Here is a 19,512-nt window from a genome sequence, read left to right as displayed (position 1 = left end):
CATACCTGCCGATGAATGAGGAACAGCATAATTTATGCCGCCTGACCAGGAGGGCCTGTGTTGCCTCTGGCGGGAGCAGCTCACTGTGCTAGGCGGACGGGTCTACTGGCTGACAAATGAGCAGCAAGATTTGGGAATGGGGGGGGAGAGAGCAGTGAGATCAAAAGACGGCCGACCGAGAGGGCCCATATAGCTTCCGACAGGAGCAGCTCACGGCTTCAGGCTGGTGGGTCCTATCAGTCGACGGCGGAGTGACAAATTTTGGAAGCCCAGCCGGGAGACTTCTTGCTGTATCCGCTGGGAAATCGGTACCTGCTGGATGGGAGAGAGGAAACATAGATGAATGCTACATCCGCTGGGAGACCAATGCTCACTGGATGGAGAAAGAGAAAACAGATGCATGCAACCTCCACTGGGAGACCAGTGCTCACTGGACAGAGGAGGAGGAAACAGATACATGCAACCTCCACTGGGAGACCAGTGCTCACTGGACAGAAGAGAGTAGAGATAAGTACAAAGTATGTCCGCTGTGAGACCAATGCTCGCTGGACATGAAGAGGAAACGGAAAAGAGGAAAATGAGTGCTTGCCCGGGAGATTTTCTCACACTGCATCCGCTGTGAGACCAAATGCTCGCTGGATGAAAGAGAAAACGTAAGTGCTCTACTGGGAAAGTTCTCACTCCGTCCGCTGTGAGACCAATGCTCGCTGGACAGAAAGAGGAGACAGGAAAGAAGAGAAAGAGGAGATTGAGTGCTCTTTAATTATGAATAGAGAAGTACTACAGAAGAGACATCACTGCTGTGGCAGTGGAGAATTTAGCCAGAGTAAAAGAGTTCCTGCGGGTGCAGAGAAGACATCACTGCTGTGACAGTGGAGAAAATAGCCAGAGAAACAGAGCTCCAGTGGGAGCAGAGGAGACATCACTGCTGTGGCAGTGGAGAAACTTACCTGGAGAAACTGAGCTCCTGCAGTGTGTAGCTGAACACAGGGAGAAGGAGAGTGGGGCTTGGCGGGCCGATGCTCGACTTAAAAGTAAAAGGAGGTGAGAGATGAAATCCTTGCAGGATTATGCACATCTGAAGTTTAAGTGACCGAGCAAAGATAGCAGTTCGCGTTTAGAACAATTTGACTGTCTGGGAAGTTCATTTAGTGAAGTTTAAAATAAACGGCTTATGGTAAAAGACAAAGCTTTGCATAAATTTGGGCACCTTGTTATTTATGGTGAGGTCTGACAGTGGAGGAAACTGGGCGAGGCCTACCGCTGTGGTCTGATGCTGGAAGCGAGCTGGATTTGGTGCGGTGAGATGGTGGTGTTTGTCGAGCGAGGTGAATCCTGAGCTTTGCGGGCTTTACTTTGCCTATTGGCCGCTTTGGGGCCAGCGTGGACTAGGGCTGTCGCGATAACCGCAAAATTGTAAAACCGCGCTACTGAGAAGCCAACCGCAGAGGAATGCAAGTAACCGTAGCAACCGCGATTTTTGCATGTTTTCTTTTTTTCATAAGGCAAAACCCTTCTTGTTTTGAACTTTGCTTGTGTATTGAATGTTAATAAGTTAATAATGATAACGAGACTGTTTTTATCATGGTGATTTGTACAGAGGCTTCATTGATTTGCACTTAAGACTTAACAGACAGTGAATGAGAGAGATCGACTGAGCGCGTGCGATTACCTGCGTCTGTCTTTGAGGTCAAGTCAAGTCATATGCGTGAAAAGCTTTCCGTGTCCAAGGAAAGCGAAATATTTGTCGTGTCATCCTCTTAAATGTTTAAGGGGATTTACCATGAATGGCATCAGCGACAGCGCTGGTCAGCATCCACAGCGCGAGGAAGCCGCGGGAATCAAAAAGCAGCGAGTCACGCATTGAATCAATGCCATTTAAGCGTCAGCTTCAGCGTTACCCATACGACGCATTGCTGGTCAGCTCAGCCTTGAAAAGTGGAGCTTAACAACTTGTTTCATTACTATCTTTAAAATAATCAGCGTTTTTTGAACGTGTTCGTTGAATGAACGATTTAATGATTCACTCAAAGACAGTCCATTGCCGTAACAATGTAATGCGCGCTGATTGACAGCCTTCAATGCGCAGAGACGCTGTTTAGTTTCGGTTACATTGGTTACTGAAAATGTAGGCTACTCGTTTTTGCATGCTGACCACATGGTAAAACCTATTTATAGTGATAAATAAATATAAATATATCTAAATAAATTAATGGCGATAATACCGCGCTATTGAGCCACTCAAAATTACCGCAAGGGAAATTCCCTCACCGCACAGCCCTAGCGTGGACTTCGGAGAGAGGTTGGCTAATTGCAATGATATGCTTCATCCTTCGCGAGAACTGAACATCCGATTTTATCAGCGCTTGCCTCAATCCTATGACTGTCCACTTCCTAAGGTGGAATTGTTGGGACGGCCGAACGATTGGAAGACGACGGGGAGGAATTTTGAAGTCTCGCTGGTGGAGGCGAGGGCTGGCCTCGGCGTCTAGGCGAGTGTGTGGCTGTTCGAGCAGGCCGGCGGCCTCGCGAAGAAGCCTGGGGCTCAGTTGTGATGTCGGGCGGAGAAGGAGTGGTCCTAGGATCGTCAGATTGCGGCTGATGATCCGGGGAGAAGTTAGACTCGTCGTCAGATGGGAAGAGCTGGTGTTGCGACATGATAGAACAAAGTGTGAACAAATATGCTGAATAAACTGTCAAGGAACAGAGGTGGGCTCTGCTGTTATTTATATTGTCCTGAGTTGATTACTGATTGATCTCCACTTGTGCTAATTGGGTTAATTATCTGCACCTGCTCCTCCCGAACCTTGTTAATAAAACATAATTTAATGGTCTCGTAACAGAGCAATACATAAAACACACAAATAAAGTGTCTTTGAGTATTTTTATTGTCAATGTTTGTGTTTTTTCATTGTTCTTTAGTGTTTGATTCATGGTTTTATACCATTATACCTGAGAAAGTTTAAATGCAAGTTTTGTTCAAATTTAATCTGAAGAAATCCTGAACCCATACTCAGAATTAGTGCACACACATTTAGGAGCAGTGAGTAGTGAACACACACACACACACACACACTTGTTTTTGCAGTTTTCTTTAACCCTCATAAACTCCACCCTCTTTCAACACTTACCAGGAAGAGACTGACTTATTTCCTTATTTCTCTTTTCTGTCATGCTGACTCTCTTCTCTCTCGACAAAAGCAATAAAGAAGCAGCGATCAGTGGAGAATGAAGACAAACACTTTCAAGAAGGATTTTTGAGACATTTGTTTCTGAACAGACAGCAGATCGCTGTGATTCTCAAGGTGATTCATTTTTAAAACCGTCGTTCAGAAAGTGAAAGTAAAGTTTGTGTTGCTGGAGCTCAAACGGTGAAAATGGCTTCACTAAATGTCTCTGCTGAAGAGCTTTCTTGTCCCGTGTGCTGTGAAATCTTCAAGGCTCCTGTTGTTTTATCATGTAGTCACAGTGTCTGTAAAGAGTGTCTTCAACAGTTCTGGAGAACCAAGAAAACTCAGGAGTGTCCTGTCTGCAGGAGAAGATCCTCAAGAGAAGAACCTCCATATAATCTGGCATTAAAAAACTTGTGTGAGTCGATCCAGAAGGAGAGAAATGAGAGGCGTTCATCAGGATCTGAGGAGATCTGCAGTTTACACAGTGAGAAACTCAAACTCTTCTGTCTGGAGGACAAACAGCCTGTGTGTTTAGTGTGCTTTACTTCACAGAAACACGTCAATCACACAGTCAGACCCATCAGTGAAGTGGTTCCATCATATAAGGTAAGACAAATGTCTCGTTTTACATGTAAGTGAAAGTGACATGTGAAGACCAAATATGGGAACCCATATTCAGAATTAGTACACACACACACACACACACACACACACACACACACACACACACACACACACACACACATTGTGACAAGTGATTGGGGCTCAAGGGATCCTCAGTCATTTCCTGACAGTATTTAGAATCAAACATGCAACCTTCCATTAACCAGCCTGACTCTTTAACCATTAAGCCATAACTTTCCTTCACAACTTCCTTTTACTTTAACTTGTAAAGAACAATACTTAATCATAAGTTACAAATATTACATTCACGCACTCAATATTTCTCTCTGCCATTTTACTCAACTTCGTATAACATTTGCTGTGCTGTGAAAAAGTATTTACCCTTATCCTGATTTCTTCTGTTTTTGTGTCGCATACTAATTTAAATCATTTTTATTTAAAACTTAAAACAAAATACAACATAAAACACAGGCAAACTGAGTAAACAAAGAATGCAGTTTTCAACACCTATCACCCATGTGAGAAACTAATCACCCCTTTAGCAGCAATAACTGCAGCCGGACGCTTGTGATAACTGACATTTCTTTGCAGAACTGCTTTAGTTCGGCCATATTGGAGGGTTTTCAAGCATGAACTGCCTGTTTAAGGTCCTGCCACATCATCTCAATTGGGTTCAAGTCAGGACTTTGACGAGGACAAACTAAAACTTGAACTGCTTTCTTGAGCCGTTCAGAGGCTGATTTACTCCTGTGCTTTGAATCACTTTCTTGCTGCTTGAGCTTCAACTTACAGACTGAAGATCTGAGATTCTGACAGGGAATGTTCGGGGGAAAACATAATAGAGGCACTTTAAGACATTTTACCAGCTTGATGCTGTTGGAAAAGTCCTATTTAAGTGTTGATTTGATTGAATAGGGCTTCAGTAATCAGGACTGGTTGTGTTTAGTCCAGCTGAACCACATTATAAATACATTTCATAGATTTGAGGAATTAGTAACTACAGGGGCAAATACATTTTCACGCAGGCCTTGTTGCTATTGGATAACTTTTTACTTCAATAAATAACATTGTCTTTTACAAACTGTACTTTGTGTTTACTCAAGCTGCCTTTGTTTTACAGTAGGTTTTAATTTCTGTATCTAGTATTCTGAATTTAGTATGAGCACAAAAATAGAAGAAATCAGGATGGGGGCAAATCATTTTTCAGTCATTGATCATATCACTGTATTGCCTTCTCTTCTTCTCTTCACTGTAATCTGGTGTGTTTTGTTCAATTCTAGGAGGAGCTCAATACAGCACTGAAGACCTTACAAGAGAAACTTAAACGCAATGAAAAAATGAAAGGAGAGTTTGAGAAAACAGTTCAACACATCAAGGTGAGGAAACAGAATCAAGAGTCATGTATATAGGACATCGTCGACAATAAAAAAATGTAGACAAAATATCTTGTTGTCGAGTAGTCGTTTGATCCCACGTGACCTAATGTAAGGGCCTGCAATATCGCGATCTGACTGCTATGGCGCTGTAGCGCTGGAGAGTAATGCAGCCCCCAGCAAACACAAAAACGTTGCAAAAACGTCACAACGTTTTTATCCTACGTATTTAATACGACAGATGTCAGGTTTTTTAAACGTTATAAATACGTATTTTCACACCATTGATGAAACAGGTTTTTTTTAACGTTGCTTCGACGATATGCGTCATGTTCAACATTTTCAAAATGTCAATATCATGTCTTATGTGGTATTTTTTTTCCTATTGGTTTTTACCACGTTCACCCGAAAAATTCACTGAAAGAAGGTGTTAATCACTAAAACCTGAGATGTTTCCATGTAGCCTGTAAGCGTTTGTAGCCGTTCTGCAAAGAGTCCAGTGTGAAGAGTAACCGATCCAGTGGGCTATAAACTCATCTTTAACACAATTCTTTCTGGGACCCGTTAAAAACATTGAAAAATCACTGGACACAAAACATAAAAGTTAAGCAAATTCTTTAGAATGTATTGATTAATAACACAATATGATTGATATATGATTAATGATTTTAATTAATGAGTGCATTTCTGTAATATATTACTAATTCTAGAATAAATAATGATACAATCTATTATATATATATATATAACATTTATGATTATTATCAGTTGTACGGCTTCATATTTTTGTGGAAACTATGATACAGTTTTCAGTATTCTTTGAATAGAACTTTCAAAAGAGCAGCATTTATTTGAAACATAATTTTTTAAAAACAATTTAAAAGTTTTTACTGCGACTTTTGATCAAATTAATCTATCTTTTCTGTGTAAACATTTTTTCAAAACAATAAATCTTTAAAATATTGAAAATGTTTATAAAACAGAACAATGGCCAATTATAACCACATCAGAAAACATTAAAGGGATAGTTCACACAAAAATGTAAATTCTGTCATTAATTACCTCATGTCGCTCCAAACCCATACGACTTTTGTGGAGAACACAAATGAAGATATTTTTAACAGATGCCTTGTGTGCGCATACAATTACATCTTTATTCACAAATTATGTATCTCCGACGCATGTTGCGCCATGAGATGGCCGGCTCTCTCGCCAACCGTGAACACGTGTCAGAGATGTATATTTTGTGAATAAAGATGCAGTGGGTTTTTTTGCACACACACAGCATTCACTTCACTTCATAAAGTTGAGGTTAAACCACTGGAGTCATATTGATTATTGTTATAATGTCTTTACCTTTCTGAAGCTTGAAAGTTGTAGTTGCATAAACTGTGAAATGGAGGGACAGAAAGCTCTCAGATTTCATTAAAAAGATCTACATTTGTGTTTCAAAGATGAACGAAAGTCTTACAGGTTTGCAACGACATGAAGGTGAGTGATGAAAATGTTTGGTAATGTTTGACGCATTGGGTAAATCAGTTCCTCAGGGGCACGAGTAGATCTCTCCCTGATCTCTGATCTGCTCCTTCCACCGTCCCAATCCTGGATTATTGAGCCACGACAGAAGTTTCCACTTTGAATGCTTTAGTCTGGCTGCTTTTTCTCCAGCATCTAAAGTGAGAAAGAGAACAATAACCAAAATGTAAATGTAAAAAAACAATGGTTGTCCAAAATGTGAAGTATACACTTGAGTTTTCCCTCTACATACTTGTGGAAGATTTCAGTCATAGATAAATTGTAAATGTTTGCTTGATTAGACATTACCTGTCTAGAGATGTTATGTTTATGCTGAAATATAATATTGGTTTGTGCTTCAGAACTTCCGATAACATAGTGAGTTTTTAGGGAGCGAATGTTTCAGTGCACTGTAAGGATTTTGTGATAAAGACGGCCTTTAACCACTGGCTACTGAGCTAGAGACCTGAGTGATGTGCACCCAGAGTTATGCACCTCGATTAGCTTGTTCAGGTGTGCTGGACTAGGCTGGAGTAAAGCTCTGCATGTAGTGGACCTTGAGAGACAATGTTGAGATCTCCTGCAATATATTCTGTTCTTACAACACTGGGACACCTGAACACTGGGACACCTGAACACTGGGACACCTGAACACTGGAACACCTGAACACTGGGACACCTGAACACTGGGACACCTGAACACTGGGACACCTGAACACTGGGACACCTGAACACTGGAACACCTGAACACTGGGACACCTGAACACTGGAACACCTGAACATTGGGACACCTGAACACTGGGACACCTGAACACTGGAACACCTGAACACTGGGACACCTGAACACTGGGACACCTGAACACTGGGACACCTGAACACTGGGACACCTGAACACTGGAACACCTGAACATTGGGACACCTGAACACTGGGACACCTGAACACTGGAACACCTGAACACTGGGACACCTGAACACCTGAACACTGGGACACCTGAACACTGGAACACCTGAACACTGGGACACCTGAACACCTGAACACTGGGACACCTGAACACTGGAACACCTGAACACTGGGACACCTGAACACCTGAACACTGGGACACCTGAACACTGGGACACCTGAACACCTGAACACCTGAACACTGGGACACCTGAACACTGGAACACCTGAACACTGGGACACCTGAACACTGGAACACCTGAACACTGGGACACCTGAACACTGGGACACCTGAACACTGGGACACCTGAACACTGGAACACCTGAACACTGGGACAACTGAACACCTGAACACTGGAACACCTGAACACTGGGACACCTGAACACTGGGACACCTGAACACCTGAACACTGGAACACCTGAACACTGGGACACCTGAACACTGGGACACCTGAACACCTGAACACTGGGACACCTGAACACTGGGACACCTGAACACTGGGACACCTGAACACCTGAACACCTGAACACTGGGACACCTGAACACTGGAACACCTGAACACTGGGACACCTGAACACCTGAACACTGGGACACCTGAACACCTGAACACCTGAACACTGGAACACCTGAACACTGGGACACCTGAACACTGGGACACCTGAACACCTGAACACCAGGCGCGTAGCCAGTAATGGGCCAGGGCGGCACTGGCCCGCCCACTTTACTCACTGGCCCGCCCAGGCAAGTTTGATCAAAATACATTTTTAGTTGCAGGGTTATTTTTATTATTCAAATGTATTTAAGAAAATATGTTCATATAAACCTGAATTATTGTTGACTGGTGTGTGTGTTTAATTTGTTTTCCGAATAAAATGGAATTGTTGAAGCAAGTTGTAGAAAGCCTATGGTTGCTAGGGCGACAGAAGACTCTCTGAGCGGCGGGCTCTGGCGGCCTTTAGCCATAGACTGTAAAAAATAGCAATTAACATCGCCACAATAATGGCTAAACAAGTTTCTTTAATGTTTTATTTAAAAAAAAAAAAAAAAAGAGTTGAGGAAGAAGACACGCCATTATTGTGCCGATGTTCAATTGCAGTTAGATCGGCGGGTAAACCCGCGTCAGGCTGACCGGGAGAGAGCACTGGCACTGCCGCCAGGGAGAGAGCGGTGGCCGCCATCAGCGCATTGACTTTGTATGTAATCTACTCGCGCAAATAATTAAATTCGCGTTTGGTGTGAACACGCCATAAGTTAGCCGCCTTGTGGCGGCCACCGCTCTCTCCCTGGCGGCAGTGCCAGTGCTCTCTCCCGGTCAGCCTGACGCGGGTTTACCCGCCGATCTAACTGCAATTGATGAACCACCTTCACAACCCAATCTGAAGGTATTTCCCTGCACTGTCAAGAATAGAAAATAAAGGAGCTTCTCATCAAAGTGGTATGGACAGTTTTCTTGGTTGTATTATTTGTAGCTTTTTTTGGCACAAAAGCTTAATTTCCACCAGGCTGATTGCATTGTATATGGTTGATTTAACAGAAATTAGGGAGTGTGTTGTTATTTATTTCAAACCGTGCTCTGCTGAGAGTTTTCATTATTTGAATTTCTTTTATTTTTAGCCTAATTTATTTTCGGGTGAACTGTCTTTGCACTGCTGAGTGCTGACTAACCTGAATAAAATAGACAGGTTATTGTCTATGCTGGTGGTTTGTCCAGCCTTTATTGAGCTCTGTTGGTTGAACTTGATGACAGAACAGTGTTTTGTTATTGTCTTTGTCGAATATTGCAAAATAAAGGTGTAACTGTTTTTGCAGTTTGTCTATTCTTTTTTCTTCTCTCTAAGGTTTAATTATTAAGTCATATTTTTTCTAAGAAAAACTATAGGCCCACTCACTTTTTCAATGGCCCGCCCAAAATACAATTTCTGCCTACGCCACTGCTGAACACCTGAACACTGGGACACCTGAACACTGGGACACCTGAACACTGGGACACCTGAACACTGGGACACCTGAACACCTGAACACTGGGACACCTGAACACTGGAACACCTGAACACTGGGACACCTGAACACCTGAACACCGGGACACCTGAACACCTGAACACCTGAACACTGGGACACCTGAACACTGGAACACCTGAACACTGGGACACCTGAACACTGGGACACCTGAACACTGGGACACCTGAACACTGGAACACCTGAACACTGGGACACCTGAACACCTGAACACTGGGACACCTGAACACTGGGACACCTGAACACTGGGACACCTGAACACCTGAACACTGGAACACCTGAACACTGGGACACCTGAACACTGGGACACCTGAACACTGGAACACCTGAACACTGGGACACCTGAACACTGGGACACCTGAACACTGGAACACCTGAACACTGGGACACCTGAACACTGGGACACCTGAACACTGGGACACCTGAACACCTGAACACTGGAACACCTGAACACTGGGACACCTGAACACTGGGACACCTGAACACTGGAACACCTGAACACTGGAACACCTGAACACTGGGACACCTGAACACTGGGACACCTGAACACTGGAACACCTGAACACTGGAACACCTGAACACTGGGACACCTGAACACCTGAACACTGGAACACCTGAACACTGGGACACCTGAACACTGGAACACCTGAACACTGGGACACCTGAACACTGGGACACCTGAACACTGGAACACCTGAACACTGGAACACCTGAACACTGGGACACCTGAACACTGGGACACCTGAACACTGGAACACCTGAACACTGGGACACCTGAACACCTGAACACTGGAACACCTGAACACTGGGACACCTGAACACTGGGACACCTGAACACTGGAACACCTGAACACTGGAACACCTGAACACTGGGACACCTGAACACTGGAACACCTGAACACTGGAACACCTGAACACCTGAACACTGGAACACCTGAACACTGGAACACCTGAACACTGGAACACCTGAACACCGGGACACCTGAACACCTGAACACTGGAACACCTGAACACTGGAACACCTGAAGACTGGGACACCTGAACACTGGAACACCTGAACACTGGAACACCTGAACACTGGGACACCTGAACACTGGAACACCTGAACACTGGAACACCTGAACACCGGGACACCTGAACACCTGAACACTGGAACACCTGAACACTGGAACACCTGAAGACTGGGACACCTGAACACTGGAACACCTGAACACTGGAACACCTGAACACTGGAACACCTGAACACTGGAACACCTGAACACTGGAACACCTGAACACCGGGACACCTGAACACCTGAACACTGGAACACCTGAACACTGGAACACCTGAAGACTGGGACACCTGAACACTGGAACACCTGAACACTGGAACACCTGAACACTGGGACACTGAGACCAAAGTTCTGCAGAGTTTCTGGTGATCCTGGATCAGCTGCTCAGGTCTGCTTAATTGGGTTTGGAGCTAAACTCTGTGATCAGGACTAGATGGCAAACAATACTGTAAAGGGGAGAAGACAAACAATATTATTTTGTTGTAAATAATTTGTTCTGTGTTCATCTGCTTACCTGTACAATGCATCATGAATAAGCGGTATATATTTAATTTGATCTTTTAATAACACTGTTTTACTACATTAATACTAACTACAAACCTGATAAAATGGCTGGGAAGTGGAGGGAAGCCTTATTTTGCCCTCCAGGTGGGTAATGGTGTGACGTCACGTGATAACTATGAATTAACCATACAGTGCGTACTTTTAGGTTAAATAAATTAGCTTATATCCATTCATCCATTGACCAATTGTCAGCAAAACCTTTACAAAACTATCAAAATATCTCATCTACACATAAGATGTGATTAAAAGCCCAAACTTACAGCTCAAGTCTATAGTCAACCTAACGTTACCTCTAGATAGCTAAAGTTAGTTAGATGCTAACGGACTTTTTCGAAGACACTAAACCATTTCTATTAAGTAAATATTCAACGGAAGCGAGTGATTTACATGAAAGAAAGTCTAATTTGTATGTACCATTTGTGTAATTGTATGGACTAAACTTACCTTAAAGTTGTTAAAACAACAGTGAGAGACGGAGTTTCGCTGATTGTCAGTTGAGCTGCCGCCTCGTTTCCATGGTAACGCCGCCTCGTTTCCATGGTAACGCCCTCCGCTCCAGTTCAAATGCGGCTCGAATGTTCAGCGCGCGCGCCCATTAAAACACGTAAAAGTCACGCAGCATTTACATTTAGATTGATGGAATTAATTATTTGATAATCAGCTAAAATATCATGAAACTTCATATATTATTAAGTGGATAGTAGGCCTGTGGCCATCGCAAACTGTAAATTGAATGAAAGTATAAAAGCATTGAAAATGTAAAACAATGTTTTAAGTCAATAGGCTACATTACAACATAATATATAGGTCTACCTTTAGAAATGGTAAACGAGGTGTAGAAATAAAATAGCAAAAACTACATGATATAATGATATAAAGTATGTCAATCATCATTAGAGCGTCACCCTCAGGCTGCATGAATGCAAGGACATTAACATTTTTCCAAAAGTGTGTATGACATGTTCAGTGATGATTAGTAAAAAATGTTATCAGAAAATGTATAGGCTATTAAATGAGAAGAGACAACTGAGAGTAAGCATCACATATCACCTCTAAGTCCTTTTGATACTTGATAATCAGGCTACAGCGGTCTCGTCTGTTCGGCTACTCGGTCAATGAAGAATCGCTTTAATGTTAAAATCTTATACTGTTATATTTTATACACAAACAGAACGTACCATTGGAGATTTGGCATGGTTGTATTAATACTGTCGTGACGTTTCTTTTAAAACCTATTTCAACGTGCAGACTACGTTATTTTAACACCTAAATAAAACGTCTCGCCAAAGTTGCATTTTGGTCTGGTTTTGTTTTCGTAGTAGACGAACGTGATATTTACGTTTTTTTCACTACCTAAAGAAAACATACCTGGTTGGTATTTTCATAACGTTTCTAAAACGTTTTATTTTGGTTACATTATTTTTTTTATTTTAGGTGTGGTTTCTAACGTTCACACCGCCGCCGACTTGAGCTTCCAAAGTTACCGGAAGTCATTCATTTTCAATGGAAGCTGGCTTCTCTCAGCTGCAAGGAGCGTCAAATCCATCGGCGTCGCGTTTTGGGCGTTTTGAGCGTCAATCTAGTTGAAAGTAGCTCAACTTTATGGTAATGAGCTATGACGCGGTTCAGCGGCAAGCAGCGGCAAACGCCAGCAACCAATCGGAATATAGACGTCCTTCGCGCTGGTTGATTCCGGAGAAACATACGATGTAAACTTTCGTTCCTACCAAAACATTAGTTCCGAGAAAACGGAGGAGAAGCTGATCATCGCCGTTGCTGGGTTTCCTATCATTATCGGATTAATTGCAGTTTAACCATCATAGAGTGAAAGTTTATCATTTGCATGTGTTTTTAAGTCCTGTCAGTTTAACAGGGCGCGCAGAGAGAGAGAGAGTCCCGGCCGCGCGCGCGCACTCACTATTAATAATAATAAAATAATAATAGCTCATTATTCTTTTTTCCCGACCAAATGTGACCAAAACGGTTATACAAATGCTGTCATTATTAAAAGGTTTCTAGTGTCAATGTATTGCTTGTTTTTTCTGTTTACATTTCATGGTGTGACACTTCTCTTCTCCCATGATCCGCCATGATCGAACGTCAGAGCGGCCAAAGCGTCAACAAGCTTCCTCGTAGCTTCTTTGCAGCTCAAGTCGGCGGCGGTGTGAACGTACAGTTAAACGTTTTTAAAACGTTGCACTGCAACATTACCTGATTGCAACCAAAAACAACTTTGTAAAAACGTTTTGTGTTTGCATGGGCTGTTACAAATGCTATTGCGGTCGAAGAAAACACAGCGCAAATTATGACGGAGTGCAAACGAATCCGAACTAGCAAGGTGTGTGAAAGTTTCACAAAACTTCAGACCAGGAATGCTGTCGTGTGCAATACATGCGAGGCAGAACTTGCTTTTCACAGGAGCACAACATGCATGTAAAAGCACAAGACGAGCCGGTGAGAGGTGAATGTTCTCCAGCTGGAGCTAAATAACTAGCAGTAAATCTCTTTATTAGAGAATGCAATACTACCAATAATAGCAATAATATTAACAATAATAATATAATTACAGTAATGTGATGATTTATTTTTGCATAGAATAAAGCTTGATCGAGCTTAGGGGTCAGGGCTGTTTTTATTATTGTAACACTATTAGGTATTACAGTCTTATCACTTGCCTGTATTTTGTTCCATATTCATGAAGACTTACAAAAGGAGATGTTATGAAGAATATCGTGTCAGTTACTTTTTCATACTGTGAATTAAAAGGTGAATGAGAATGTCTCTATTAGATCAATTGTCATGTAAATTTTATAATATCAACTTAACTCATGTCAACTTATAATAATTGTTTGCAGATTAAGTTTGTCTGTAATGCAGCTGATTCATTTTTGTTTATTTTTTTCTATTGAAAGAGAACCGAATATTTAAACAACGCTTAGAGAGCATTTGTGTGTGATTTGAGTTGGACAGAAATCTGAAAACTTAAAGAGAATGACCTGTTTAGTTGCTCAAAGTTCACTAAAACAACCATTTCAAAAGCTGAAGTGATTTTCTTTTTTTATATTATAGTTAGAATATGTATAACTCAGTGTTTAACTAATTGAAAAAGCTGAATAATCGTTACTGATTAGTCGGTGAAATAATCGACGATTAGTCGATTAATCGTTCTAATAATCGTTAGATTAATCGATTATCAAAATAATCGTTTGTTGCAGCCCTACATGTATAGTATCACTGTATACAGTTATGATTTAATATAATGGATTATAGTTGATTATTTCTGTAAATGACGAGCATCAATCTGCTTCTGGATCCGTTCTATGTCGGGTATCCGAGTTTATCTCTGATATGAATGATGTGAAGTGTTGATGTGTGTCGATTGAGATGATTGAAGTGAATGTGATGTGATTTCAGTCTCAAGCTGAGCACACAGAGCGTCAGATTAAACAGCAGTTTGAGAAGCTTCATCAGTTTCTCAGAGATGAAGAAGAAGCTACAGTCACTGCACTGAGGGAGGAAGAGGAGCAGAAAAAGCAGAGGATGAAGGAGAAGCTGGAGGAGATGAACACACACATCTCAGCTCTTTCACACACAATCAAAGACATGGAGGAGATGATGAAAGCCAATGACGTCTGCTTTCTGAAGGTCTGATTTCAGATCATTGGTTGATCATTGGTTGATTGATTGAGTTGTTGATGATAAATGGTGTGTTTGTTCTGCAGGAGTTTCCAGTCTCAATGAAAAGGTGAGTGATCTGCTCCTGTCTCTGGTCTCTCTGGTTCTGATCCAAAGCCACTGCAGTTCTGACTCCTGAATGTTCTTCCAGAGTCCAGAGCTCACAGCCGGATCCACAGATGGCTTCTGGAGCTTTGATTCATGTGCCACGATACTTGGGCAACCTGCCGTTCAGAGTCTGGAAGAAGATGCAGGACATCGTCCAAAACAGTGAGTCTGACTGCAGGAGATCTGAGCTGGAGAGTTACAGGTTCTTCATGACACACACTGATAGATAGATAGATAGATAGATAGATAGATAGATAGATAGATAGATAGATAGTCTGATCCGTTATAAAAGATAAAGACCGAGTCAGAACAGTCTGAAGGTCTGAGCCGAGTTTGGAGGTTTTTAGGAGTTACAATTAGAAAACTTAGTCTCAGAATAATAACTAGAATGTACATTTTCTTAAGGAAATTAGTGGTGCTTGCCGTGTGAAACTACACTGTCTCATACACTGCTGGCATGTTCTTAGCAAGATGTTAACACGATTAGCATGTTGTTAGCATGATACTAAAATAATCACCATGTTGCTTGCATGTTTTAACAAGATGCTAACATAAGCATGTTGCTAGCATGATGTTAACACAATCACCATGTTCCTTGCATGTTTAATAATATGCTAACATATTACCATAACATTATATAGCATATTAGGTCTGTTATCTACGGTGGCCGAGAGGTGCAAAACAAATCACAGTTACAAAAACAAAATAACAATTCAGAAAACACAACGACATTTCAGAAAACACGGAAAAGGTAGGTATATTTTGAGAATGACATGCTTATCGCTGAATGGACGAGACACCTGTCAATCAAGCCAGAACCGGAATCAAGCGATACTGTCTGGAAGTACCGGTAGAAACAAATCGTACCATCAACGTGCCATGGAGCAAAGTTCGGTCATGGAGTGATAGGTACGCCTAACGAATCTACGACGTGTCCTTGTTCTGTCCCTGGTGGGTTGAGTTCTTGCAGCCGCATATGTCATCACGTTTAACACGCAACTTCTGCAGAAGTACCACATTGTCCGGTAGCCGAACAACTGCTTTTAATGTCGTGGTATTTCGAAAAATGAAATAAAAGAGAGCATTGCAGTGATGGCTTCTTTGTTGGTGTATTTACTCAGGATGAAGCATAAGAGAATATGCATAACAAAAGCTCAAAACATACATTCTCAACATGTATATCACTTTTTTACAGTAATGGCCGTTGTAGACATAAGTGACTTTACACATTCCATCAAACTAGAAGGAAAAATCTGATCAACAAGCTATTTAACACTCTCTCTCTGTGCAGTTCTCATGCTCTAGCCCCAGAATGACGTGTGGCATTTACAGCTGGTAGTAACACTCTAATCTCATGCTTTTTACAAACTGAAACAACATCATGTACTCTCATACACTCAAATAACATCGACATAATGACCAGTTATAATGAATAGCGGGCTATCGCGCTAATCGCGAAACACTCATGCTAACCATGTGCTCAGGCATACTAAACTCATGACACACTATTAATATAGTAAATATTATGTGGTATGTCGCCAGCATGTCCACAATCACGGCACATGAATGTCCTTCTTCAAAGTAAAGTTTAATGTGTTCTATTTTCGCATAGCAAAACAAAGTTGATCACAAATTTCTTGATTGACAGGTGTCTCGTCCAATCAGTGATAAGTACGTCATTCTCAAAATATACCTACCTTTTCCGTTTTTTCTGAATTGTCGTTGTGTTTTCTGAATTGTTATTTTGTTTTTGTAATTGTGATTTGTTTTGCACCTCTCGGCCACCGTAGTTTTCCTCTCGCGAATGTCATTTACTGCGTGCGCCAGAATCATTTGTGCGCTCCGTTAATTTTGTCATTGATTTTTCGCCATAAAAATGTGTTTGATCAACAGGACGAGTGTCATTATTCATAATAATCTGTGTTGGGTTCACTGTCGATCATTATATGAAGATCAGAATAAAAGCATCTGTTGATTGTGTCTCATCAGCTCCTGTGATTCTGGATCCAAACACTGCAGATCCACGTCTCGTCCTGTCTGATGATCTGACCAGTGTGAGACTCAGCGGGAAAAATCAACCTCTTCCTGATAATCCAGAGAGATTTAACAGGTGTCTCTGTGTTCTGGGTTCAGAGGGTTTTAACTCAGGAACACACTGCTGGGATGTGGAGGTTAAAGAGAGTTCAGCCTGGAGTCTTGGAGTAACTACAGCATCAACCCAGAGGAAGGGAAGTGTTTTCTTCAACACTGATGTCTGGAGTGTGACGTACGGATGGACTCCAGGTTCTGCTTTTCGTGTTAAACAGAAGCTTGATCGTGTGAGAGTGAATCTGGACTATGACGGAGGATCGGTGTCGTTCTCTGATCCTGTAACTAACACACATCTACACACATTCACAACCACCTTCACTCACACACTCTTTCCATTCTTTCATTGTTCTGGCTCTCTGAGGATCTTACCGGTCAATATTCAGTAAACGTCACTCCTGTAGATCTGGATCTTCCTGCTTTCATCATGTTTCCAGTATTTACTCCATATCTCATGAGTAAGAGTGCTGTTGATCTGAGTATCAGTACGGTGGCTGTGATTGGGCCGTGATGATCACATGACTGATATCCCTTACGCTTACGGATAGTTCATTTTAAGTAACGTTCAAGTATACTTTATGTAGTGAGTATTCTAATGTAATGTACTAGTAATAAACTTGTAAGTGTCCTATTTCAACACTGCTCGGGTGTAAACTGGCCCAGTTTAGTGTATAAAAGTATGAGTTTAAGTGTAGAGGAGAGCGGGCACAACCTAACGCTTTTGGACTTTCTCAGTTTGTGTAAATCTACTTTGGGTTCAGAGTATGAGTATAAAAGACAAACTAAAATAATTTCTCAATAAAATACAATTATTAACGTTTTCATTTAAAATAATGGCATTTTTTAATAATTAAAAAAATAATAATTTTTGAGTTTGACAACGAACACACAGGAAAACACAGCTATACAACATAGTTCAAAACATAATAATAATTAATAATTTCTGAACACTGACTCTCAGTTTTTATTCACCTTTTTCTCGTTTTCTCAATATAATTCATAAAAGTATAGAATAGAATATCATAGTTCTAATAGAGGCTCATTGTAACGCAGTGTGACAACATGCCCCGCCTGCACAACTGGGGTTTAACCCCTGCTAGTGTCTTCTGCTAGTTAGCAAAGCATTAAAGAACCAAATCAACTGTTAAAGAACATATTGGAGATTAAAACAATATCAGATTTGACTCATTTAAAATAAACACCAAAAATAGAGATGAACAATTAACATAAGAAATGTACTTTTGCTATATGGTTATATAAATGTTCAGTGATATCTTCCAAAGATTTCTGAATTTTGGCACAATTTTTTCTCTATAGTGTTGATATGGCATCTAGTAAATACACTAGTTTCGTCATGCTAGCATGTGTGGAAGTATTTAAAGCAAGGGTGTTACGACTAGCCCCGCGTTAGCTTGTGCCGCTCTCCACTAATATAAGTGGAACAGTAGTAAACTTTAAGTGCACAACTAGTTCACAACTACGTTTCTCATTAGTACTGCATCTGTACTACAAGTGAACTTATAAGTATACTACTAGTTTACTATTTTAATACTAGTAGTAAAAACTAATAGTTTATGAAAGTACACTTTGAAGTATTCTCTCAGTAAACTACTTGTAAGAGCCATTGTGTCTGTATTGTGAGCTCTGTCATGTGTGTGTGTGTCCAGTAGGGGTCTCTCTTGGGTAACTGCTTCTAGAATATAGGGGGAACCCTTCTTTCTGGGAACAGGTGTTGCTGCAGGGAAGATGCACACAGGGTTTGGCCGCTACTTAAGTTATGCTATGCAAGTAGGAGATCATACTGGTGAAGGACTGGAACTGTGTGTTTGTTGACTGTTTGCTTGGATTCTTGCTTACTTGAGACGAAGACCAGTCACGGTAAAATAAATCTACGACTGTAAGCATATTAACTTGTGTGTGGACACTGCAGTGAATAATAACCCGGCGTGCGCATCCATTAACACACACTGTCTTGGCTGCTTACACTACTGGTTTACTATACTAAGTTTTCTTTAAGTTTCATGTGTGTACAGATGGTGGAATAATATAAGCAGTCCCGTATGAGTGTCATCATTATCTGGATCACTGCTTGCGCTAGGCTTTGCCTCATTCTGGTGTTGAATAAATTATGAATTATTAATAATTATGACCTAATGTACAGTTAAGTTAAAATGTATCTACATGTAGACATCATTAGGGTTATTGTCATATGTGTTCTCCTCTACTGTAGAGTTAATTACAAACCCAAAGCACGTGTGTGTGTGTGTGTGTGTGTGTGTGTGTGTTTTCCCTCACTTGCTGTCATAGCAACAGGTGCGCAAGCTTAAACCTGCTCGGGAGCTTATTTCATGTAAACAGGATTAGATCCCGGCTTTATAAGCGG

At 41.4% G+C, this 19,512-nt stretch overlaps 1 protein-coding gene across 1 annotated transcript; it reads left to right on the top strand.

Moving 5' to 3' along the window:
• The first annotated feature begins 3,112 nt into the window (after positions 1 to 3,112).
• On the top strand, positions 3,113 to 19,039 carry LOC311071963 (nuclear factor 7, ovary-like). Its single transcript, XM_084096603.1, has 6 exons — positions 3,113 to 3,779; positions 5,078 to 5,173; positions 14,673 to 14,903; positions 14,981 to 15,003; positions 15,085 to 15,203; positions 17,031 to 19,039. Exons 1-6 carry the CDS (start codon positions 3,378 to 3,380, stop codon positions 17,516 to 17,518), a joined length of 1,359 nt encoding a protein of 452 aa, XP_083952729.1. The 5' UTR covers positions 3,113 to 3,377; the 3' UTR covers positions 17,519 to 19,039.
• The last annotated feature ends 473 nt before the right edge of the window (positions 19,040 to 19,512 follow it).

Source organism: Abramis brama (assembly GCF_963993115.1).
Source record: "Abramis brama genome assembly, chromosome: 21".
NCBI classification, from domain to species: domain Eukaryota; kingdom Metazoa; phylum Chordata; class Actinopteri; order Cypriniformes; family Leuciscidae; genus Abramis; species Abramis brama.
This window is presented reverse-complemented; position numbering and strand designations above follow the sequence as displayed.

What these genes read in the sequence shown, in the direction of transcription:
- LOC311071963 (XM_084096603.1), top strand. Translation starts at nt 3,378, where the DNA reads ATGGCTTCACTAAATGTCTCTGCTGAAGAGCTTTCTTGTCCCGTGTGC. An exon ending in ATGACGTCTGCTTTCTGAAG is followed by an intron (nt 14,904 to 14,980) that starts GTCTGATTTCAG and finishes TTTGTTCTGCAG; the next exon opens with GAGTTTCCAGTCTCAATGAA. An exon ending in TTTCCAGTCTCAATGAAAAG is followed by an intron (nt 15,004 to 15,084) that starts GTGAGTGATCTG and finishes ATGTTCTTCCAG; the next exon opens with AGTCCAGAGCTCACAGCCGG.